General features: G+C 52.1%; 1 protein-coding gene across 1 annotated transcript; it reads right to left on the reverse strand.

Moving 5' to 3' along the window:
• Window positions 1-1,001: 1,001 nt before the first annotated feature.
• Window positions 1,002-1,709, reverse strand: LOC114072919 (olfactory receptor 14J1-like; the record flags this gene model as incomplete). Its single annotated transcript, XM_027910739.1, has 1 exon — window positions 1,002-1,709. A coding segment is annotated over exon 1 (693 nt), but the record flags the coding sequence as incomplete, so codon positions are not given.
• Between the last annotated feature and the right edge of the window lie 155 nt (window positions 1,710-1,864).

Below are 1,864 nucleotides of genomic sequence, written 5' to 3' on the forward strand. Positions count from 1 at the left end.
GGATTCTGCTCCAGGGCTCCAGTCACTGCTGACTGGATGGGACGGGCTGTCCCTGCAGATCCTCTGTGCTCTCCTGCACTTCCTCATTTCCTACACACAAGGCCTCCCCTGCCATCAGAGCCAGCACAAGCTGCAGAGCCCCAGGCAGGTGACCTGGAGATGCTTTGTCATCTCCATTGGCCATCGGCCACCAACACACAACATCTGAGCCAGCCCTCAGTCCCTGCAGTGCCAGTGGGTCCCTGCCCTCCCTGCACTGTCCATGGAGAAACAACAAAGAAACAAGACTTTGCAGAGTCTATTCCTTGCTCTTCTTCTCCATACCAGTGTTGGGAAAAGACCTCAGCATTGAGGAAGTGCCTGCAGGGGAAGCCCTTTGCTGATGGAAGTGCTGGTGTGGAGCCCAGCCCTGTCCCAGCAGTGCCCAGGGCCTGTCCCTGCCTGTGGTGCCAGCACTGACACACAGCAGGACAGTGACTGAGCTGCCAGAGCACTCAGGCCTTGGACAGGGACAGCAAAGGAGAGGGGGGAGTGCAGAGAGAGCAGCTCTGGACAGACCCAGTTCTGGTGCTCCCTGGCAGGGCTGGGACTCTTTTCCCCTCCATATCTGCAAACATGGAAATGTCCTCCAGCTTCAGGGCAGGTCTGGGAAGAAGGGTAAGGGAAAAAGGATTGATATTCTTTCTTACACTCAGAGATTGTGATTCCTCAGGTACAAACTATAACAGGGAGGATGTTTGACAAATAACTTATTGTATGAACCTTTATTTTCTTTCAATGATCACAAAACATGATTCCTGACTAGGACATTTTATGGAAAAAAAAAAAAAAAGAGGAAGAGAGTGAATTCTGGGTTGAAGTATTAAACTTCAGTGTTATTTACAGAAGAACAAAAAAGGAAAGTGCAAAATCCCTCCACAATCTAAAGCTTAAGAGGGAAGGCTGAGCCTAAAATGTGTCACACACGAGTGTTCTACAGAAGAAAACGAGAAGATTATTACTTTTGAAAAACAACCAGTCATCATTTTCCTTATGGCATCCTTGAGCTCCTGGTTCCTCAGGCTGTAGATGAGGGGGTTCAGTGCTGGAGGAACCACCGAGTACAGAACTGAAAGAGCCAGGTGTAGTGATGGGGAGAAGATGGAGGGGGGCTTCAAGTAAGCAAATGCGCCAATGCTGATAAACAGGGAGACGACAGCCAGGTGAGGGAGGCACGTGGAAAAGGCTTTGTGCCGTCCCTGCTCAGAGGGGATCCTCAGCACAGCCCTGAAGATCTGCACATAAGAGAAAATGATGAAAATGAAACAGCCAAATGCTAAACACACACTAACCCCAAGAAGTCCCAGTTCCCTGAAGTAGCCTGAGTGTGAGCAGGAGAGCTTGAGGATCTGAGGGATTTCACAGAAGAACTGGCCCAGGGCATTGCCCTGGCACAGGGGCAGGGAAAATGTATTGGCTGTGTGCAGCAGAGCATTGAGAAACCCTGAGGCCCAGGCAGCTGCTGCCATGTGGGCACAAGCTCTGCTGCCCAGGAGGGTCCCGTAGTGCAGGGGTTTGCAGATGGCAACGTAGCGGTCGTAGCACATGATAGTCAGGAGGGAAAATTCTGTTGAGATGAAGAATACAAAGAAAAAGGCCTGAGCAGCACATGCTGTGTAGGAGATGGTTGTGGTGACCCAGAGGGAGTTGTGCATGGCTTTGGGCACAGTGGTGCAGATGCAGCCCAGGTCTGTGAGGGAGAGGTGCAGCAGGAAGAAGTCCCTGGGGGTGTGCAGGTGCTGGTCGCAGGCTACGGCGCTGAGGATGAGGCCGTTGCCCAGGAGGGCAGCCAGGGAGATGCCCAGGAAGAGCCAGAAGTGCAGCA

Source organism: Empidonax traillii, unplaced genomic scaffold (genome assembly GCF_003031625.1).
Source record: "Empidonax traillii isolate 1590-97213 ecotype Southwest subspecies unplaced genomic scaffold, ASM303162v1 scaffold4470:size17798, whole genome shotgun sequence".
NCBI classification, from domain to species: Eukaryota; Metazoa; Chordata; class Aves; order Passeriformes; family Tyrannidae; genus Empidonax; species Empidonax traillii.